General features: G+C 45.8%; 1 protein-coding gene across 2 annotated transcripts; it reads left to right on the top strand.

The window, feature by feature from the left end:
- The first annotated feature begins 78 nt into the window (after positions 1-78).
- Positions 79-20,151, top strand: supt5h (SPT5 homolog, DSIF elongation factor subunit). 2 transcript variants are annotated; one of them, XM_047392259.1, is made up of 31 exons: positions 79-231; positions 404-511; positions 2,951-3,110; positions 3,209-3,274; positions 4,344-4,349; positions 6,888-6,899; positions 6,988-7,057; positions 9,310-9,378; positions 10,498-10,563; positions 10,654-10,684; positions 10,785-10,853; positions 11,092-11,343; positions 12,021-12,110; positions 12,196-12,266; positions 12,339-12,444; positions 12,542-12,632; positions 13,119-13,255; positions 13,342-13,497; positions 13,580-13,726; positions 13,807-13,953; positions 14,230-14,355; positions 14,697-14,781; positions 15,294-15,401; positions 15,481-15,583; positions 16,505-16,632; positions 17,154-17,259; positions 17,341-17,499; positions 17,654-17,822; positions 18,008-18,205; positions 19,102-19,197; positions 19,866-20,151. In XM_047392259.1, exons 2-31 carry the CDS (start codon positions 425-427, stop codon positions 20,004-20,006), a joined length of 3,252 nt encoding a protein of 1,083 aa, XP_047248215.1. In that variant the 5' UTR covers positions 79-231; positions 404-424; the 3' UTR covers positions 20,007-20,151. The 2 variants fall into 2 exon arrangements, with proteins under 2 accessions (XP_047248215.1, XP_047248216.1); XM_047392260.1 differs by lacking the exon at positions 4,344-4,349.
- The last annotated feature ends 1,451 nt before the right edge of the window (positions 20,152-21,602 follow it).

Raw genomic sequence — 21,602 nt, 5'->3', positions numbered from 1 at the left:
TAGATTGTTTTTTCTCTTAACCTTTGTCTCATACGTAAGAAAAAAATGCAGAGTGATGCATCTTTATTTGTTTAGCTATCATCAACCCAAAACCCGCGAGAGTTCATGCGCAGCTTTCTGAAGTCTCGCGGCTTTCTGTGAAACCCTGTCGTCACAGAGATTGAAATACTTGGTGTTTACCTTTTATTCATCTTTTAGCGAGACAAAACCTGCAACAGAGGATAAAAGCTGGTGAGAGGCGGGCTTCAGGGTGGTTTTATGACAACTGACTGTTGTTATGAGGCTTGGTATCTCCATGCTAACTATGGTAGCATGCGTTGTTAGCCTAGCTTAGCTCGAGTCTGTGTTTTTCAGCGGGATTTCGGTTCTGTTCAGATGTTTAATGATGTTTCCTGTCTTGAAGTCTGTCCAGAGTTACAGCAGGATGTCTGACAGCGAGGACAGCGACTTCTCTGACAACCAGAGTGAGCGGAGCAGCGACGGGGAGGCCGAGGAGGTGGATGACAATGAGGTGAGCTGGTTCTATGGGGTAAGAACGCTGTCAAAAACAATGTATGTAAAGATGGAAATGTGTGCATATTAGTCAATAGTTGTGCATAAGTAAAATCCAAAAGAGGTATTGTATATTTTCTCTATAAGAATACAAAATAAAATGTTACAGCTTCAAGAAATTACAAACACAAAGTTCAAGTTTACAGTTGTGGTTTATTCTTTATGAATACAATATGCTACAACAGTTTGTGAATACGATTTATTTTCTATGAGAATATGAATTTACATCAGAGACTTGGTGTCACGTGATCTCAGGCTGGTTAGTGGAGCACAGAGTTAGTCGATTTGTGTTGCGCATGCGCTGTCACACTCCTCACCGCCAGTAAACGTAGTGCCGGAATGGGAGATAATTCAGTCTAAAAGGAATATTAGGAATAGAGGGGAGATAGGTGGGGGAATCAGGAGTATTATAAATAAAGCAGTGTTCTTATTTTCATGAAATACAAAACTAAAACATAGAATATAGTGGGTGGAGTTATACAATGATGTACAGTAGGTGGCGGTATGTACCTCTGAATTTGTTGCGAACCGCCAGCAGAAGAAGAGAAGATGAAGCCAAAAGAACGGACCAAGAAAGTATGGTACTAAGCAAGATAATGTTAAAAAATTTATATCTGTCTTAATGTCGTTAATATATGCTCTTGGTCCGTCATCTTGGCGCTAATGCTGCTGCTTCTTCTTCTTCTCTTCTTCTGCTGGCGGTTCGCAACAAATTCAGAGGTGCATACCGCCACCTACTGTACATCATTGTATAACTCCACCCACTATATGCTGAGCCTGAGATCACGTGATGCCAAGTCGCTGATGTAAATTCGTGTTCTTATAGAAAATAAATCGTATTCACAAACTGTTATAGCATATTGTATTCATAAAGAATAAACCACAACTGTAAACTTGAACTTTGTGTTTGTAATTTCTTGAAGCTGTAACATTTTATTTTGTATTCTTACAGAGAAAATATACAATACCTCTTTTGGATTTTACTTATGCACAACTGTTGACTAATATGCACACATTTCTGTCTTTACATACACGTTGTTTGTGACAGCGTTCTTATGGTTCTGATGGAGAGGGGCGTTACACGCACACATTCTGACCAACTGGTCCAAAATCCTATGATTCTTAAATATTGACCTAGTATTATTCAAAAGATCCTAAACAACATCTTTAAATATATTTTTTTAATATTCACCATACCCGCTTATCATTTATTGGAATTAAACAATCCAAATCGACACTTTCTGATGTCCATGAACACAGTAAAATCTAATCGTTTTCGGAAACCTTAATTATTTGTTCGTAACAAAAATCAACACTTTTGTGTTCTCTTATTTAAGCAGCAAAGATGCTGTAGACATCCTGAACCAATAAGATGAAAAACAACACAGGTAAATACTTCATAGGAAAATGTGTTTTATAAAGTCACGGAACAAAACAGAACTTCATTCTTAATATGACATCATAATTGGTGGTGTTGGTGGTTTCTCTATTAACTGATAAAAAATGAATAGTGAATAAGTTCCTGCTGCAACTGATGAGGTTCAGCCTGCCAAAGACAAAATACATTCAAGGGCAGACTGCAGCATGTCACTCGCTCTGCAGGGAGGGTGATTGGCTGCAATCTTCCTTCTCTTGAGGAACTGCATGCCTCCAGGACTTGGAGGCGAGCAGGAAAGATTGCAGCTGACCCCTCCCACCCTGGACACAAACTGTTTCAGACTCTCCTCTCTGGTAGGAGGCTGCGGTCCATCAGGACCAAAACCTCTCGCCACAAAACTGCTTCTTCCCGTCTGCAGCTAGCCTCATAACAAGGCCCTGGTCCCCCACTGACACTTGCCCCTTGCAAATAGTTTGAATATCTCAGCACATGTAAATACAATTTCATTTAATTCTATATTGTAGTTATTGTATATTTTTAACATTTGCCACGTTCTCAAATGTTCTCAAAACATTCCTGCACAACTTGTTTTGTTTTTAACTACAAATTTCCAGATTTATTTATGTCAGCTGTACGTGTGAAACATTACTTGGCAATAAAGATTTTTCTGGCTCAGTAGGAAGAGTAGTCGTCTTGCAATCAGTAGGTTGTGGGTTCGATTCCAGCTTCCTCCTGCCATAGGTCGATGTGCCCATGGGCAAGGCACTTAACCTCAAGTTGCCTACCGATCTGCGTATCGGTGTATGAATGTGTGAGTGTGATTGGGTGAATGTGGCTCTAGTGTAAAGCGCTTTGATTGGTCTGTATGACTGGAAAGGTGCTATATAAGTTCAGTCCATTTACCTTTTATATTCATCTTAGTTTCTGTGCTGAGTATGCAGAGGCTGAATATGTCTGGGATTTCTACACCTCATTAAAGATGTTTACTGTTGGGTTTGTTTTTGTTGTGATTCCCGTCAGGAGGAGCCAGCCAGTCCTGTTGGCAGTGATAAAGTAGCTGAAGAAGAGGGAGAGGACCTGGACGAGGATGAGGAGGAGTATGACGAAGAGGAGGACGAAGAAGATGATGACCGGCCGAGAAAGAAGCCGAAACACGGAGGGTTCATCCTGGACGAAGCCGGTGCGAGGCTCCTCCTCTGTTTTATGTGGACAGTCGTTCTATTGTCTGAGGATGGGCGGAGCTCTAACACCCACCTGTTCCTCCGTGTGTTTATGCAGATGTGGATGATGAAGATGAGGACGAGGATCGGTGGTCCGAAGGAGGCGAGGATATTCTGGAGAAAGGTAGGACGTCCCAGATATTCTGTTTGCCTTAACAATCAGGCAGAGCCTGATCCTGTTTTAACAGCTTTCTCTGGTAAAATAGGCCCTCTTTAAACAGGAAATGAGCGGCAAAGCAGAAAGAAAACTAGATTTTCTATTTCTTTACAGTAAGTGGAGCATGATTTAAAGCTTGGAAGAGATGAAGATAGACATTATAATGTCTGTATGGCGTGAGTGCCTGAAACTGAAATCGAATTGCTTGTTTCTGCAGACAAAACTCCAGAACCTGAACCAGTAAAGCTGGTTCTGATTCTGATTCTGAGATGAGGCGGATGGATTTGATCTACTGAGTGGCTCCCTCAATGACTTTGAGCTTTGAGCATTAATGTTTTCATATACGGTTTTACTACCAACCCCATCAGCAGGTCATGTTCAGACACAGATGAGCAGACAACAGCAGGGTCAGGGTTTTGCCCAAGGACACTGGGTCAGCCTGAAAATCAAACTCTCAACCTCCAGTTGACAGCTACTCTCCCCCACTGAAGCACCTCGGGCTAGTTGATAATATCCAAGTAATTATTTGGATCATCAGCTTCTATAACTGTAATGAACTGTTTGTTTTATCAGCTGATGCGCTAACTGACCTGGTAACCTTTGTTTGAGAGCAGTTACCCTGGAAGGGCGATAGGTGGTGCTCATTTCACATCCACGTTATGATTGTTTGTTGCTACCAGGAAAAGTTTTAAACGCTCAGCTCCTTCTGCCATGAAACACAACTGACTGACAGCTCACAGTAACAGGTGGAGGAGGGAGGATCTAATTTAATGAAACTGAGTTTAAACCACAGGAACAACAGGATGGTAATGTTTAATGGTTTTGAAGCAGTGTTGTTTTTCTGAGTTATACTCAGTGTCTTCTTTAGACTCCCAGGAATAAACACTGAGTATCACTCTGTAAATATCCTGTAAAGCTCTCTGAAGTGTGTGCTTGTGTGCAGTGTTATGATGTTTGAAGCTGCAGCCTGATCTGAGCTCTAACTGAACTCTCTCTGTCCCACAACGGCCCTCGCTCTCATGCATGCGGTCTCCAGTTAACGGTAATTCTGCTGGAGATGCTCTCCAGCTCTGTTGTTGTCATTGACTCCCATTAAAATAAATGGATCATAACTCTCATCCATTTAATAAAACCCTCATCCCTCAATGTGTCAACATCACCTCATCTCAGCACAGCTGCACCTGGGTGAGGGTTTGACTTTAAATTAATTATCTAATTACAGCAATCAGCCACAACATTGTGACCAGAGACCTCTATTTTGAAGGTGGAGGAACGCCTTAGTTGTAGAAATCATGAAGGTTTAATGTGCCATGATGGAAGATGTTGACACGCTGTGTCATAATAGATTTAATAGATGATGTTTGGAACAATTTTCTGCTGCAGCATAAACATCCAACCAAGAGAGAAAATAGTCCTCTTTAACGTTGTCTTATTCTGTCACGTCCAACCAGACGTTTTAATGAGATTTTAGGAGACTGGCCAACAAAAACTACTGATAGTAGTGAAGTGGAAGAGAAACGATAGAAGGTTTAACGTTTTTACAAATAAAAATGTAAAAATTGTGTTTGTATTCAGCCCCCTTTACTCTGAGAGCCGTCAATAAAACCCAGTACGCCCATCTAGACCGACATAGTCAAGGTTGACCTTCCAGGAGGACAGCCATCCTAAACATACAGCCAGAACTACAATGGATGGTTTAGGTCAAAGCAGATTCATGTGTTAGAATGGCCTAGTCAAAGTCCAGACCTAAATCCTGAATCTGTGGCAAGACTAGAAAACTGATGTTCCAAGATGTTCTCCTTCCCATCGGACTGAGCTTGAGATGTTTCACAAAGGATGGAAAACAACTTCAATCTGTCGATGTTCAAAGCTGATGGAGATAAACCTTAAAAGACCTGCAGCAGGAGGTGGTTCTGCAGCGTTCTGGCTCAGGGGTGCTGAACACAGATGCATGCCACATGTTTCAGCTGTTCGTTTTCCTTCCACTGGGTGAATATGTGCTGCTGTGTGTTAGTCTGTCACATTAAACACATTCATGTTTTCATGTCAAGCAAACCCAGCAAAGCCTGGTTTCGGTCATGACCGATAGAACGAGATCCCAGATACGAGCGGCCGAAATGAACTTCCTCCCCAGGGTGGCCGGACACTCCTTTAGAGTTAGGGTGAGGAGGTCGGAGTAGAGTCGCTGCTCCTCCACATCCAGAGGAGTCTGCTGAGGTGGCTCAGGCTTCTGTTATCAGACGCCTCCCCCATGAGGTGTTCCAGGCACATACCACCAGGAGGAGGTCCAGGAGGAGGTCCAGGAGGAGGCCCAGGAGGAGGCCCAGGAGGAGGCCCAGGAGGAGGTCCAGGAGGAGGTCCAGCCACATACCACCAAGAGGAGGTCCAGGAGAAGGCCCAGGAGGAGGCCCAGGACACGCTGGGAACGCCCTGGAGGAGGTGTCTGGGGAGAGGGAAGTCTGGGCGTCCTCTTAGTCTGCTGCCCCTGCCACCGGTACCGTATAAAGTGGAAAGACGACCAGTATGATGTTTTAATGTCTCTGGTACACAGATGAAGTTTTGCTTTGTGAGTTTTAATCTCAGAGCTATCAGCTGGATTTATTTTGTTAACATTTGATTAATAAATTGATTTGGGACACCTGCTTCAGTACGAAGGTGGTCTTGCTGCTATGCCCTTAGTGCTCACAGAAGTTGGATAGGACGATGCACTCCTGCAGCAACCCTTCCTGATGAGCCTACCATCAGTAGTTTGCAGCAGGGCCCCAGGGGCCCGGTGCGGGCCCCAGGGGCCCGGTGCGGGCCCGGGGTCCTAGCCTGGCTCAGACTCTCTGCTACCACAGGTTTCATGAAAGCTTCATCAGTCTTTCCAAAGTCTCCTAAACATCCTGTTTGTGTTAACAACTAAAATAAGATGTGTTCATAATGTTGTGGCTGCTTAAAGCTGATTAATTTTTTTTCTGATTTGAGGAAACTTTGATCTACTTGTGTTCAGCTTCTGAAGTTGGTCGGGTCCGTTGGTCATAAAGTTCTGCTGGAATGCAGCTGTAAATCCTCATAGAAGTCTTGGTTTGGTTTGAGCATCATTTTCACTCAGTTTGTTCAAATTAGCAGAAGGAATGAATGAAACATATTCTAAAACAAAAAAGCTCCTCTAAATGTCATGTTTGAAGACGTAGTTCACCTGCAGATGTTACAGAACCAGAACCTTGGTGAGTAAAAAGGAACTCAACTTGTTATTCTGTTTGCAGAACGACTAACGTTCTCAGAGGTGGTGACTTGGTCACATCCTGCTAAACCATCTTGGTTTAACGGGCTTTCATATCATAATATCAGAAGTTCTGAAACTCGATTGGACTCTCTGAGGACATGTGGAACCTCAGTGCTTCTCTGCTGCAGCATCATAAACCTTCTTTAATCACTTTGTTTTCCTCTCATTGTGCTTCGTCTCGTGCTTCCTGCCTCCATCACAATCCTCTCCTGAAACCTTTTTCTGATCTGTTCTTGTTTGTTGACTCTTCTCTTTATTCTTCCTCCTTTTCCTCTTCCTCTGTTTTCTCCGTCGCTGGTGGGTCCTGAGCAGAAGAGGCCGAAGGTGAGTTTTATCTCAGATATTGATTATTGCATAATTTGGCTCTAAGAAACAGAAATAATTAAAAGACATCCACCTTGATTCTCCCCAGTTACCAACCTCGGTCATGTGGCTCTGGATGAAGATTACTCTGGATCAAGGCGGCTGCAGAACCTCTGGAGGTAGAACATTTTCACCAAGACTGGTGGGGGAAAAAAACTCTGTGGACTGATGAGACAGAAGTGGACCTTATGTGACATCTGACCTAAACCTGACGCATCATTTCAGAAACAGACCATCATACCTACAGTCAGGCATGGTGGTGGTAGTGTGATGGTTTGGGGCTGCTTTGCTTCTTCTGAACCTGGACGACTTTCCATAATTGGTGGAACCAGTCATTTTGTTCTCTACCAGAACATCCTGCAGGAGAATGTCCAGCCACCAGGACCAGACCTTAAGTCCAATCACATGTTGGTTCTGAGGCAGGACAATGATCCAAAGCACAGTAGCAAGGCCACCTCTGAATGACTTAAAAAACAAAATAAGGGTTTGGAGTGGCCTAGTCAAAGTCTGGACTTAAATCCATTTTGTATACTGTATCATGACCTTAAACAGGTTGTTCATACTGGAAAACCCTCCAAGGTGGATGAAGTAAACCAGTTCAGTGAGACCAGAGTGGGCAGATGTTCCTCAGTGATGATGTTCATTAAATCATTAAAGGTTTTCTCAAACTCTTGGTTCCAGATGTTGCTGCTAAGCTAACTACTGATTATGTTTAGGGAGCAATCACTTTTTCCCAGAAGGCTTAGACTCACACTCACCAGCTACACACTCACACCAGCTACACACTCACACCAGCTACACACTCACACCAGCTACACACTCACACCAGCTACACACTCACACCAGCTACACACTCACACCAGCTACACACTCACACCAGCTACACACTCACACCAGCTACACACTCACACCAGCTACACACTCACCAGCTACACACTCACACCAGCTACACACTTACACCAGCTACACACTCACACCAGCTACACACTCACACCAGCTACACTCACACCAGCTACACACTCACACCAGCTACACACTCACACCAGCTACACACTCACACCAGCTACACACTCACACCAGCTACACACTCACCAGCTACACACTCACACCAGCTACACACTCACACCAGCTACACACTCACACCAGCTACACACTTACACCAGCTACACACTCACACCAGCTACACACTCACACCAGCTACACTCACACCAGCTACACACTCACACCAGCTACACACTCACACCAGCTACACACTCACACCAGCTACACACTCACACCAGCTACACACTCACCAGCTACACACTCACACCAGCTACACACTCACACCAGCTACACACTCACACCAGGTACACACTTACACCAGCTACACACTCACACCAGCTACACACTCACACCAGCTACACACTCACCAGCTACACACTCACACCAGCTACACACTTACACCAGCTACACACTCACACCAGCTACACACTCACACCAGCTACACTCACACCAGCTACACACTCACACCAGCTACACACTCACACCAGCTACACACTCACACCAGCTACACACTCACACCAGCTACACACTCACCAGCTACACACTCACACCAGCTACACACTCACACCAGCTACACACTCACACCAGCTACACACTCACACCAGCTACACACTCACCAGCTACACACTCACACCAGCTACACACTCACACCAGCTACACACTCACACCAGCTACACACTCACACCAGCTACACACTCACACCAGCTACACACTCACACCAGCTACACACTCACACCAGCTACACACTCACCAGCTACACACTCACACCAGCTACACACTCACCAGCTACACACTCACACCAGCTACACACTCACACCAGCTACACACTCACACCAGCTACACACTCACCAGCTACACACTCACACCAGCTACACACTCACACCAGCTACACACTCACACCAGCTACACACTCACCAGCTACACACTCACACCAGCTACACACTCACACCAGCTACACACTCACCAGCTACACACTCACACCAGCTACACACTCACACCAGCTACACACTCACCAGCTACACACTCACACCAGCTACACACTCACACCAGCTACACACTCACACCAGCTACACACCATCATGGGTTTTCAGAACATAAGAACTATTGAGATAACAGAAAGATAAATAGGCTTTAATAAAGCAAACGAATGTGTCAGGAGGTTGTTTCCCTTCATAAACCCCTGGAATGTGTGTTTGACGCTCTTATCTTCTCAGTCAGGATGGAAAAACAAGCGATCTGTTTCTCTAGTTCCTCAGAAGCACCTTTCTATACTTTGCTCTTCCACAGAAAAGTGTTCACTCATGGCTAACTGTGTGTGTTGCTGTTTCAGAGACTCCAGGGAGGAGGCGCTGGGTGAATACTACATGAGGAAATACGCCAAGTCTTCTGTTGGAGAACAGTGAGTACAAACCTCTGAGCTGCTGAAGGATTTCTTTCATTAGGAGCCATAATGTCCCAATAAATATGAGGAGTCTTATTGTTAAAGCTGTAAGGAGACTTTTCTTAGATCTTTGGTTCAATGATCTGACTCCTGTCAGTACATTTATTTTTATTTTCTGCATCAGTTCAGTTCTTTGCAAGGATTTCCTGTGTTTGGATGGGCTCTAACTCAATCCATCAGAATCTTCTCAGGCTGAGACGCTTTTCAGAGGAAGAACATTTCTCTGCTGGGGCAAGTTGAAATTAAGATCCAGGCTGATAGTCAGGGTATCAACACAACATGGTGGTGATGGACAAAGCAGAAGAAAGAGCAGTGGATATAGCTGTAGCAATCCCAAGCAACTTCAGGATTGAGAAGAAGGAGCAGGAGGAGCTAGAGAGATACCAAGGCCTGAAAGAGGACATCTTTTTCATACACAAAACAATGCAGCACAAACTGCTTGACAGAGTTGAGGAAATAAAGAATCTGTAGAGTCGTGACCTGAGTGGTCCTGGGGGTCATCTGTGCACCCAAACAAGGTGTGGGGGGGGACAATATCTGGGACCTCTTTCCAGAAGAGCTCAGGAGTCCTTCATTGGTGAGCTGCTGACGTCACTTTATTAAGGTTTGGTGACTCAGTGCTTCATTCTACGCTGAGGCTGTTGGTGGGAGTCATCGCGTTGTTCCCTGAAGAACAACTGCACCCAGTAATCATCTGTCTGTCCTCAGTCCTCAGTGGGTTGGCAGCGTTCCTGACACACCAAGCACCAGGAGATTATTCCTCAGACAGGCGACGGAGACTCTGTGTTGCTTCTCATGTCAGTGAACACATGTAGAAAGGCATGTCACGTCTTGTCCTGTCAGCACAGAAACACTGATTTGATCATGTAGCTCGGGAACAAAGGCTGGAGGCTAGAAAAGTTCAACTTCACTCCAAATCTCCGTCTGAACAAAAACATGAATCGTACAAAGAAAGTTACTTGAAAGAAGGAACTCACATTAATCCCACTGTAGATTTATTTTGGAGACTTTTCTAATCAAACAGCTACAGAACATAGAGGTTTAAACAGCCATCTTTTTGTTCTTCTGTGGTTACAGTTATGCAAGAGGTCCAGAGGAGCTCTCTGATGACATCACTCAGCAGCAGCTACTTCCTGGAGTCAAGTATGTAGACACTCATTTGACCAATCAGCATCAATAGCCTTGCTGATGTCACACAGAGGTTTTCATTCTTGTTTTTTATTCTGTGTCCAGGGATCCAAATCTGTGGACTGTGAAGTGTAAGGTGTGAAAATACACACATAGATGATCCAACACACACACACACACACACACACACCAATAATCAAGAAAAGGATGCGTTCATCCATGTTTCCTGTCTGCAGATCGGGGAGGAGAGAGCGACGGCCATTGCTCTGATGAGGAAGTTCATCGCCTACCAGTTTACTGACACAGTAAGACTCAACATGTCACCTGACTGCATGCTGTGCTCTGATTGGTGTTTCTTAGTTTTAAAGACTCTGTTAACGAGCTTGCTTACAGTTTTTAAGAAAAGAAATTAGATTAGAGAGGTGTTTCCCCTTTGGAAACGTTTCAAACGGAGTAAAATGATGAGGAAGTAGCAGCTAGGCTAAGAGGGTGGAAGAGACCCACATGGCTGCTGATTCCTCATTCCCTCCCATCACCCTGCAGCCTCTCCAGATCAAGTCTGTAGTGGCGCCCGATCACGTCAAAGGTTACATCTATGTGGAGTCGTACAAGCAGACGCACGTCAAGGCCGCCATCGATGGCATCGGTAATCTGAGGATGGGCTTCTGGAACCAGCAGATGGTTCCCATCAAAGAGATGACGGATGTCCTGAAGGTGGTCAAAGAGGTGACCAACCTGAAACCCAAGTCCTGGGTCCGGCTGAAGAGAGGCCTGTACAAGGATGACATCGCTCAGGTAAGAACTTGATTCCTTGGCTCACTAATCTGTTGGCAGGACCCCTGACCCACCTGCCTGGAGGACCTACAGGCAGAATACCATGTTTCTCCTGTTAATTGTTAGCTCAGAAGCATCCAGAATGCAAGAATATCATAAAGACTGACATATTTATTTAATTATAGAGATTCAAATGTTTCTAAATAAAGTTTAAATGTTATTCATTCTGAGGAACATGTAGGACTTCAGTATCTGTGCTTTTTGGTGCAGAATTTAGCTGCTTGTTCCTACAGTCTGGAAGAGTATGGAAAATATTTTCTAGATCCTCATTAGAGTAGAAAAGATGGAAGCAATGCTTCCATTTGCAGACTTTATTCCCATATCCCAAATGTTCCTTCCTTCCTTCCTTATGTCATTTCATGGATCATCCATCCATTCAATCTTTGCAATCCTTCATTCTTCCTTCCAAGCGTATATACCCATCCTCATCCTTCCATGCTCCCAACCATAGTTCCTTCCATCCTTCCGTGTCTCCACTTGTTCATTCTCCAGGATTAAAACCTGACCTCTGGAAGACCTTCTGCCGTTAATTTAAGGAACTTTTGTGTTGTAAAAATGTAAAGAAAAGGTTGAAGAACTCTGGAAATTTGACCTGGAACAATGTGGTGGAACCTTGTTGTTTATCTGTTGGTTTCCAGGTGGACTACGTGGAGCCCAGTCAGAACACCATCTCCCTGAAGATGATTCCTCGGATAGACCTGGACCGCATCAAGGCCAAGATGAGTCTGGTGGGACGAGCTCATGTTCATGATGTTTTCCTCCTGTGTGGACGCATGGAGCTGATTTCTGACTTAGACCTGTGTTGGTTTGTAGAAAGATTGGTTTGCTAAGAGGAAGAAGTTCAAGAGGCCTGCGCAGCGACTGTTTGATGCTGAGAAGATCAGGTACGGCAACACTTCCTGTCTCTGCTAAGTGGCTTTTAAAGTCCAAGCTGAATGTGATGAACTCTGTGGCAGATCTCTGGGTGGGGAGGTCAGCCATGATGGAGACTTCATGATCTTCGAGGGGAACCGGTACAGCCGCAAAGGGTTTCTGTTTAAAAGCTTCGCCATGTCCGCTGTGGTGAGTCCCAAGCACGCCAACCTTCTGAAGCTGGGACACAGCCTGAAACCTCCCAACAGAAAATCCTCAGCAGGTGGTTCTGGTTTGTTTCTGATAGATCACAGACGGAGTGAAGCCCACCCTGTCAGAGCTGGAGAAGTTTGAAGATCAGCCTGAGGGAATCGATCTGGAGGTGGTCACTGAGTCAGGTATGCTGTCTTTCAGGATGGTCTCTAAATACACACAGAACTTCTCTTCTGATCATCACTCAGAACTGCGCAGTTCTTTAAAAACCCACACGGTGATGTGGACCCTTTCAGTTTCAGCTGTTAGGAAGTTTTTATATTTTATTTGTTGACCTGCTGTAAATATCATAATTAAAGTCAAACTGCAGTAAAGGTGTTTGAGGTTTTCAGATATTTTCAGCTGCTGCCTCAAGTCAGATGTTTTCAGAACCATTCAACCAGAGTAAGCTGGTCCAAATTATGTTAAACTAATTATTTCCATTACTGCTTCTTAAAAAAATAAAAACAGCAGGGAAGATTTTCCAGGAAGAACGAGCTTGGAGCTGGTTTCCTCCTCTAGGAACCGTAGCGGAGCGTGGTGACAGTTTACCTGAACCTGTCAGCGGTTTCATGATGGTACTGATATGGATAGGAGTGTAAATGTGTGTGTGTGTGTGTGTGTGTGCGCAGGTAAGGAGCGTGAACACAACCTGCAGGCCGGTGACAACGTGGAGGTTTGTGAGGGAGAGTTGATCAATCTGCAGGGCAAAATCCTCAGCGTGGACGGCAACAAGATCACCATCATGCCCAAACATGAAGACCTGAAGGTGCTCACACCTGAACACACACAGAGGTAGTAATGGCTCAGCATCGTTCTCCTCCAGCTCATTATGGGTCTCTGTTTCCTGAGCAGGATCCTCTGGAGTTCCCGGCCCACGAGTTGAGGAAATATTTCCGGATGGGCGACCACGTGAAGGTGATTGCTGGACGGTACGAGGGTGACACTGGGCTCATCGTCAGAGTGGAGGAGAACTTCGTCATCCTCTTCTCTGACCTGACCATGCACGAGGTGAGATGAGGGCAACATTTTCTGATTCCTCCGTTGCTGCTCCTCGCTCGTCCTGACATCCGTCTCACTCTGCGGCGTGCAGCTGAAGGTGTTACCCAGAGACCTGCAGCTCTGCTCAGAGACGGCGTCCGGCGTGGACGTGGGGGGACAGCATGAGTGGGGGGAACTGGTGCAGCTGGACCCGCAGACCGTTGGAGTCATCGTTCGACTGGAGAGAGAAACATTCCAGGTACCAGTCTGCTCCGGCAGGACACACAGAACAGGTCTCGGCTTTAAACGGTGACCGTGTGTGACGGCTGTGCCTCTCAGGTGCTCAACATGCACGGGAAGGTTCTGACGGTGCGCCACCAGGCGGTGAACCGCAGGAAGGACAACCGCTTCGCCGTGGCGCTGGACTCTGAGCAGAACAACATCCACGTCAAAGACATCGTGAAGGTGATCGACGGGCCGCATTCGGTGAGGACAACCTCTGAATCTACTTCCTGTTCTCGTGATGAAACGTTCATGTTGTTCTGCTGAACATTTACTCTGATCCTACAGCTGCTTTGATTCAAGCGTTTCTGACCCATGAGTCACTGGCTGGATCAAAAATTGGACTTCAGTTTTTCATTGTGGTGTGCATGGTTGTATCATCCTGCATCTGCTTCTTATCTGCTGCTTGTTTTCCTTTCGCTGTTGCTGTGAAGTCCTGCTGCAGAGAAAAAAGCAGCTGAAAGCTTCTCCTTCTTCCAGGGCCGCGAGGGTGAGATCCGTCACCTGTTCCGAGGCTTCGCCTTCCTGCACTGCAAGAAGCTGGTGGAGAACGGAGGGATGTTCGTCTGCAAGACCAGACACCTGGTGCTGGCTGGAGGCTCCAAGGTAGGCTGCCCTGCTCAGACATCTTCCCTTTGAGGTCCATAAAAACTAACAGTCATTTTATACAGAAACACAGAACATGAGGCAGTGAGTTCAGGTGTCTGGAGAACTTTACATCAGAACCCTAACTCTGTTTCAGCTGTGAGGAGAAAGATGTGGCAGAAACTGTAAAACTGTGACTTGTGGAGACTGAGACTTCAGCCATTCTTCTTCTCCCTCTGCAGCACATTTCCATGCAGCTAAATGACCCAAACAAGGAGTTAAAATCCAAACTTCTCAGTTCTTCTTTGTTTAACTGACCTCTATAAAAACCTCCTGACATTAGATGTTTCGGCTGTTTTCAGCCTCGAGACGTGACCAACTTCACAGTGGGCGGCTTCGCTCCGATGAGTCCCCGCATCAGCAGCCCCATGCACCACGGCGGAGGAGGTAGGTGACTGAATCCAGCTGCAATAAAAACCTTCTTCACTGAGTCTTTAGAGTGAAATGTTCTACATTAGGGTCTAAATCCAACTTAAACTCCTCCAGACGCTCACTTGGGAGTGAACTGATGAAGAAGCAGATCTTCCTCTTAGGTTTTTAGTTGTGTTTTACTTCTCTGAATCTTCACTGGTTTGGTTTCATTAGAACCTTCCAGCGCCAACATTTACTGTGTTCTTCAGTTCCAAGAGTGAATCAGAGCTTCTATTCAGTTGGAAGAACTGAGAACGATGAAGATATGAAGAAATAAATCACATTCGACAACTAAACCTTCAAGCTTTGTGAAACTAGCATTTAAAGAAATAAGAAATAATTCTGCAGGCGATTTTAACCAGAAAATCAGTGAGTAAATCTGAGTGGAGGTGTTGCAGTTCAGTCCTTCACCAGCAGGCGGCCGCTCTAGCTTCCGCTAGCTGTCAGCAGCGTTCCGATGAAAAGTTTCTGCTGTCTTCGTCCTGCAGGTGCTCAGCAGAGAGGAGGAGGTGGAGGAGGATTCGGGCGTGGTCGAGGACGCAGAGACAACGAGCTGATTGGTCAGACGGTGCGCATCTCCCAGGGTCCTTACAAAGGTCAGACTGAAGATGAAGTTTGTCATCAGGTCCGCTCTGTGTTGTAGTTCTTCTGATGGGTTTTGCCTCCGTTTCCCAGGATACATCGGTGTGGTTAAGGATGCAACAGAGTCCACGGCCCGAGTGGAGCTGCACTCCACGTGTCAGACGATCTCTGTGGACCGGCAGAGGTTGACCACTATGTACGTACCCACGGCTCAGTTTATCGGTGTCTGTAGATCACTCTCCCTGAGGTTCTGTTCAGCAACCTGAAGGAAAGTGTCCATTTGGTCTACATGAAGTTCAGTGATGCAGGTCCAGATCACGATCATCGAAAACATGCAGAATGTTGAAGAAAATGTGGGTTTAATGCATCTAAAACTATCATTATAATATTTACCAGTAGTTTCATGTACTGACATTTAAATGGTGCAAGTTATTGGAGGGAAACTGGTGTCCTGGCAACTTAAAAGTGTTTCCAGTATCACAGCAGCAGCAATAAATGAGTGGGTTATAGAAATGCAGCACAGTTGTGCTCTGTGTGCCAGGTATGTATTCAGTGCTTCCTGCCAATGCAGTAGTGTTTTTGGAGAGCATTAAGATGTTCTGGTAAAGTCATAAAACCTCAGCTGGTGGTGCTGCTGTGTCTGGACAGGCATCCTGCTGTCTGGATCACTACTGGACCTGGTTCTAAGAGTTGTTAACATCGTCGGTATTTCTGTTCAGCAACACCTTGTGTTCCTGATTTGGTGCAAAAGCTAAAATAAGTCAAAACTGATGGATGTTCTGCTCTGTTCAAAGATATTAGGTCGAGACTCTACATGTCATGTTTTGCTGAACTGGAACATTTTTGTTTCATATTTTGATAACTTGCGGTATTTATTTGCTCCTCCAGACTTTTAGGCACCGGTTTGATTTTGATGTTTCTGGAGCCGAGCCGACATTGAGCTTAAAATTTACTAAAACTCTTTCCTCCGCTCACCTAGAGACATTAACCACATTTATGTTGTTATCACATTATTACGTCTATATAAACTCCCCAGTATTAATGGCCTACTGTCATATTCCCAGGATATTACTACCTTTATTAGTTTTGTGATGTAATCCGTCTTGTTTCCAACCAGGGGAGCAAAGAGACACACCGGATCAACCTCCGCCCACGGACGCACACCCATGTTTGGCTCCCAGACTCCGATGTACGGCGCCGGCTCCAGGACGCCCATCTACGGATCCCAGACTCCGATGCACGACGGTAAGGCGACAGCTGTCTGCTGAAATCCAGTAAATCCCAACAGAATGCTGCGATCTGGGATTCACGTTTTCCCAGTGGAAGAAAAAAATCATTTCACCATCTGAAGCACCGTTCAGATTGGTTCTGTTGTTACAAAAACACGTGGTTCTGTTTCCTGTGGTAAAGCCTTTCTGGCATTTTCTGGAATGATTTTTTTTTTTTTTAGATTGGACCAGCAGTCCGTTTAGTTGCTGGTATGGAGGAGGCTGTAGGAACTGATTTCTATAAAAACACATTTAAAAAGTGAGAAAAGCTGAATTTCTGCAGATCAACAGAAATTAATGAGCAGAACTCAGTTTCCACTGATGAGGTGAGAAGTTTAGTTCCTGATCAGCAAGCTGATTCTGATCTGCTTCCAAACACGGACTCATGGACCCGTTGAGCATCTCAGGGTTCCTGTGTTCAGAGTTATTCAGACAACAGGAAATCTGTATCCCAGCATCCTGGTCTGAAAGGAACTCTGTTTTCCTGCTTTCTGACAGGAAACCGAACGCCTCACTACGGCTCTCAGACCCCGCTGCATGATGGGAGCAGGACCCCCGGTCAGAGCGGAGCCTGGGACCCCAGTAACCCCAACACACCTTCCAGGTAACACGAACACCTACAGGAATAACACAGAAACCCAAACCGCTCCGTTTTCATCCACCATGTTTTTGCTCTGATCTGCAGGAACGATGAAGAATACGACTTTGGGTTCGACGATGAGCCCTCGCCGTCTCCTCAGGGCTACGGTGGGACCCCCAACCCCCAGACCCCGGGCTACCCTGAGGTCCCCTCGCCACAAGTCAACCCTCAGTACAATCCTCAGACTCCTGGAACGCCTGCTATGTGAGTATGGGTCCTGCTGTGTAGACGGTCTGAGCGCTGCAGGGTCCTCACCGATGCTGAAATGTTTTCAGCTCAGGAAGCTCCTCGTCTGCTCCTGGAAACTCCTCGGAGGTCGGATTTCCTCCCTCTGACGGCCATTTTTCTCCGTGCTCAGGTACAACCCGGAGCAGTATTCTCCGTATGCGGCTCCGTCTCCACAGGGCTCCTACCAGCCCAGTCCCAGCCCGCAGAGCTACCACCAGGTGGCGCCATCTCCCGTCGGGTTCCAGAACACACATTCCCCGGCCAGCTACCACCCCACTCCCTCCCCCATGGCCTATCAGGTGGGAAACTTGTGGCTTCGTTGCCTCTTGCAGCGGCTCCTGGTTCTTTCAGCTGAATAAGGAGAAACTGTAGCGATCCTCTGGAGGCTTTATGGATCAGAGCCGGACTGAAATGTTCCCAGATGTTTACAGCTGCTTCCGTCTCTATAAACACTCCCTGTGTGTCCCGTCTTTATTCCCCCCAGGCCAGTCCCAGTCCCAGCCCGGTGGGTTACAGTCCGATGACGCCTGGAGCGCCCTCTCCTGGAGGTTACAACCCTCACACCCCCGGCTCCAACATCGAGCAAGGCAGCGGCGACTGGGTGACCACAGACATCCTGGTCCGGGTCAAGGACTCGTTCATGGACCTGATGGGACAGATCGGAGTGATCCGGAGCGTCACGGTGAGATCTTTTACCTGGTGTTCTCTGAGCCCGACCGGCACCGGGAGAAAACAAAACGGAAACTTACCAACATTTTATCACAGGTTAAATATAAACTTTAAGGATTTACAGAAATTTATTGCAACTTTATACGTGTTTGTATAAAAATTGTCTAAAGTTAAACTCTTTAAATAGGTTTGGACTCTCCTTGGTGTTGTGGTCAGTTTGAGGCGGATTCATGAAGTTCTGATCCTAAATGGGTCGCTGTCACTTTAAAAACAAGTAGAAGCCTTTAGTTTTTAATAACTGCAGGAGAAAAGTGAACCAGACCTGCTGTTCTTTATCATTTCATTAAAGTTGAAATACGAGGAGGAAAAAATTGAATAAATATTTGGTTTGATGACAAGTCGGGCCGAGACGCAGCGTCTGAACCTGCTTTCCCTCATTCTTAATCAGGAGATATAAGCATAAATCTTCCCCATCTAGATCCGAGCTTTCAGTACAGGCCAGGACTGTTGGCTGCATTAAAACCCATCCAACTGGGTCGCTCCCAGTCTCTCCCTCAGTAGGCTTATGAAAGGTGTTCTGTCGCCAGGTTCTGCTGCTCCCCTGGTTCTGGGAGCTCGGAGGAATGAAGCTGCTGATTAAGGAATGTTTAAGGAGGATTTCATGGTGGGCCTCAGATCTGTGAAGACTGAAATGGTTTCCAGCTGCAGAATCTGGACAAAACCAGTTATGATTCAGGTTCTGCTTCTGATCAGCTGTTTTAAACACTAGTGAGTGCAAACAGTGAGAGGTCCAGAAAAAAATGAATTCCAGCAGCTTCTTTTTCCACTGTTCTGTTTCCAAACCTACCATGGACCTTCTGTGGCCCGTCATCTGATGTTGAACTGGGCCTTTTAACTGTGTGTCTGCAGGGAGGGATGTGCTCCGTGTTCATGCAGGAGTCTGAGAAGGTGGTCAGCATCAGCAGCGATCATCTGGAGCCCGTCACCCCGACCAAGAACAACAAGGTGAGTCCACAACCTCAGAGCCTGAGCTGGACTTTAAAGTCACAGCTTTACCTCAAAATGTTCTGGTTCTGCACTTTGATCCTATTGTTTCAAGTGAAACGTCAGCATGAGGTGGGATGTGTGGAGCATCCCAGGATTACTGCAGGAGGAAAGATCTTCTGAGCTCCTTAAATTTCCAAAAATAATCCTCCAACAATTCTCCAGTTGGGAACCATGACCTCGGATTTCTAGGTGCTTGTTCTCATCCAGGCTGCTTCATGATGCAGCTCTGTCCAGCTGACGTTAACTGGTCTGAAGTCAGCACAGAGAAGATCCCTGATCCAGGGAATCTACCTTAGGTGGACACCAGTGATGGTGCCAGCAGGTGGCGCTCTAATCTCTACCTGCTGATGTTCAGTCGTTTTCTTCTGTAAACCGGTTTGCTTCAGAGTTTCATCATTTTCTGGTTTTTCCACGTTTAGATGGAACATTTCCCTCCTCAGATGTTTGGAGATCATCTCTGAATGTTCTCCCAGACTCTCATATGGCACAGCATCAACTCTTCTTCTGTTGTCACCATGGTTACAGATAGCAACATGGAGCTCATGTTTATGTATTTGATCAGAACCGGGTTTCCTCCAGGCCCTCTAAACCGGCTCGGGTTGAACGTTTTCTGTACGTGTTTCCAGGTGAAGGTGATTCTGGGAGAAGATCGCGAGGCCACTGGGATCCTGCTGAGCATCGACGGAGACGACGGCATCGTCCGCATGGAGCTGGACGACCAGCTGAAGATCCTCAACCTGCGGTTCCTGGGCCGGTTGGAGCACTGAGGGCCGAGCCGGCTGCCAGCTGCTCTTCTCTGCTCCTTCTTAGTTTTTACGTTCTCTTCTGCTTTTAGTGCTCTTCATGTTCTTCAGGTCTTTGAATTCTGGGCTCCAAACTTAAATGTGTGCTATCAATAAACTGTGAACCGGTTCTGTTTCCTCTGTTTCCTTCTTCATAACCTCTGGCTCCAGGGTGAAGAGCTCCTGTGCTGGTCCAGCTTCTTCTGTGATGGTGGAGACTTGGTCCTCAGGCTGAAAAACAACTCAGTTACTGTAAAACAGAAGAACCCTCGGCCCGCTGAGAAGATCTGGTCTACTGCTCTCCTTAGTTTACTGTGAGGAGCCTCAGTTTGATCAGTCACTAACTTCAACTGATCGTGATCCAGAGAAAACCTTCAAATCCCAGAGGAGAATATCTAGTTTCCACCTGAGATCAGGATCACGGGGAAACCTCTCCTCAAGGAGCTTCTCCAGCTCATTCAGGAGGATCTCCAGGTGTTCCCCAGTCAGAAGACATTTACACTTTATTGTTAACGTTTAATCTCGTTTTTTAATGTCTGCCCCTAAACATGGCCGAAAACTCATGGTTTTGATAACTTTTAATCCCCCATGTCTTCTCTGCATATTGACCAAATATGAAGCCGATAGCTCCAAAGCCCTAGGAGGAGTTCGTCAAAGTTCGAGGTGAGTAAAAGTGAAAAACGGCCAAAAATTGGCCTTTGACCCAAAATGGCCGACTTCCTGTGCGTTTTAGGGCATACCCCCAAGAGACTTTTTTTTCTTGGTTTGAGGCCAAATTTCAGATCTGTACGACTTACGGTTCGGCCTATCTCACGTTTGGGGGCGTGGCTAAGTGATTTGGCCACGCCCACTGACGGCGACATTAAATAAGAACAATTTCACGCGGGGGACAATTTTGGGTAAAATTATACGCGTTTTCATCCATGGCAAAAGTCCCCGGAATAATAATAAGAATCCTTAATAGACCCTTGCAGCCTTCCTGCTCGGACCTAATTATCTGTTTATTACATAATTATTCTGTTTAGTGAAAAACGGAGACGCTCACAGTCAACCAGAACTATCTGGATGTCAGACCAAAGCTGGAACATCTGGGTCCGTATTCCCAAAGATCCTCCGAGTCTCTCAGAGCTTTCCTGCTGAGAGCGACTCTGAGCGAGGAGACGACAGAGAGCCCTATCTTAGTGAGGAGGTGTGGTTGACCCCGTGACCCTGTTGCTGTCTTCTAACAGCTGTGATTGGTCGTTAAAAGAAACAAAAAGCGCTCCCAGTAATCAATGAAGAGAAATGAACCGATGATAAAATGAAATATTTAAATCATGATGATGAAACTTCGCAAGATTAAATGAATTTCACTCAGCATCATGTTTGAACGTAGATTATTTAAATGCTCATTATTCTGATTTGCTTATTATGTTTACTCTCCATGCTGCTCGTTTTCATTCTGCATCTATTTCATATTAATTTCATATTAATATTAAATTCAGCATTTTACTGCGATCTCCTTGTTTAATGAGGTTTAATTTGGTAAAACGACCAAAACAAACCGGAGAACAAAAGGTGGAGAGAAGTGAAGTGAACAGA

This window comes from Girardinichthys multiradiatus, chromosome 18, assembly GCF_021462225.1.
Source record: "Girardinichthys multiradiatus isolate DD_20200921_A chromosome 18, DD_fGirMul_XY1, whole genome shotgun sequence".
NCBI classification, from domain to species: domain Eukaryota; kingdom Metazoa; phylum Chordata; class Actinopteri; order Cyprinodontiformes; family Goodeidae; genus Girardinichthys; species Girardinichthys multiradiatus.
The sequence above is the reverse complement of the archived record's forward strand: the minus strand, read 5'-3'. Positions and strand labels throughout refer to the sequence as shown.